The sequence below is a fragment of the Penaeus monodon genome, chromosome 25 (assembly GCF_015228065.2).
Source record: "Penaeus monodon isolate SGIC_2016 chromosome 25, NSTDA_Pmon_1, whole genome shotgun sequence".
Lineage (NCBI taxonomy): Eukaryota > Metazoa > Arthropoda > Malacostraca > Decapoda > Penaeidae > Penaeus > Penaeus monodon.
Window position 1 is genome coordinate 38,770,199 of NC_051410.1, and position 1,017 is coordinate 38,771,215.

At 65.5% G+C, this 1,017-nt stretch overlaps 1 protein-coding gene across 1 annotated transcript in view; it reads right to left on the reverse strand.

Moving 5' to 3' along the window:
- LOC119589232 (protein bowel-like) overlaps positions 1 to 772 on the reverse strand; it is a gene marked incomplete in the record, with an annotated part of 21,153 nt that extends 20,381 nt beyond the window's left edge. The window contains 1 exon segment of the mRNA XM_037937834.1: positions 1 to 772. Within this exon segment, the coding sequence (XP_037793762.1) occupies positions 1 to 417 (417 nt within the window).
- Positions 773 to 1,017: the final 245 nt, after the last annotated feature.

Sequence of the window (1,017 nt, forward strand, 5' to 3'; positions counted from 1 at the left end):
GGGAGGCGGCGGAGGTGTGGCGCCACTGGGGCGTTTCTCGCCCTCGGACACGCTCTCCGCCAGGCGCGAGAAGTCGAACTTCTTGTTGGAGGAGGCGAGGGCGTCGGACGGGCGCGGTTGCGTGAGGCGAGAGAGCCCGGAGAGTGCCAAGTAGGACTCGAAGGCCGCCAGGTTGAGCGCCGCAAGGTCAGGCAGCGGCGCGCGCCCCACGGAGGGGAACACGGCCGTGAAGGCGGACGCCCGCGGCACCATCGACAGCGCCGACGCCGCGGCCAGCGAAGACACCGGAAGTGTGGGCGGCGGAGGGCGCTGGGGAGGCGGGGAGGGAGGAGGGGGGCCGGGGCGGGGCTCAGCCATGACAGAGGCAGTGGGCGGCGGAGGCGACGAGGGCACTGGGGGCCGGGGGTCGAGCGTCATGGCGGGTGCGATCACCGCGGTGGCCGGACAGTGACTGCGGCGGCGGTGGCCAGCTCTCCTGGCTCCCGCCACCACCGGCGCCCTATTGGCGGAGCAGCCGCACGGCCACGCCCCGCACTGCGGTAGCTGTTCAGCCGCTCGACCCGCGTACCGCTCCCGACCCGAACACCCGCCGCCCGGGCTGATCCAGCTCTGCGCCCGCCTCGGCCCTGCCTATCCGGCCCTCGCTACACCTCAATTATGTCCCGGGAACGCCAACTGGTTTCCCAATGCAGAATAATGCATCCGATAACCAAGAGTAGCAAATCCAGTTCAGTCGACGGGCGAGAACCAAGGCGGCCCGAGGCGGCCCAGCACGTGCGGGAGCTCTCATGCCCCGAGGAAGGGAGCCGGGCAGCGCAGACACCTGACTGTGTCACCTTGGCTATTAAAAGACAATACGAAATTCTAGGATTTAGCAAAAGGTGTACATAACATGCTTCGGAACCGCTCTAATTCATCAAAGGTTGAGACAGATGTTATACAGGTGTTTCTGGTAATCAGAACGGCTGCTATAAGCAAGGTATATATTACTCGCGTCTACATGTGCGGAGACGAATC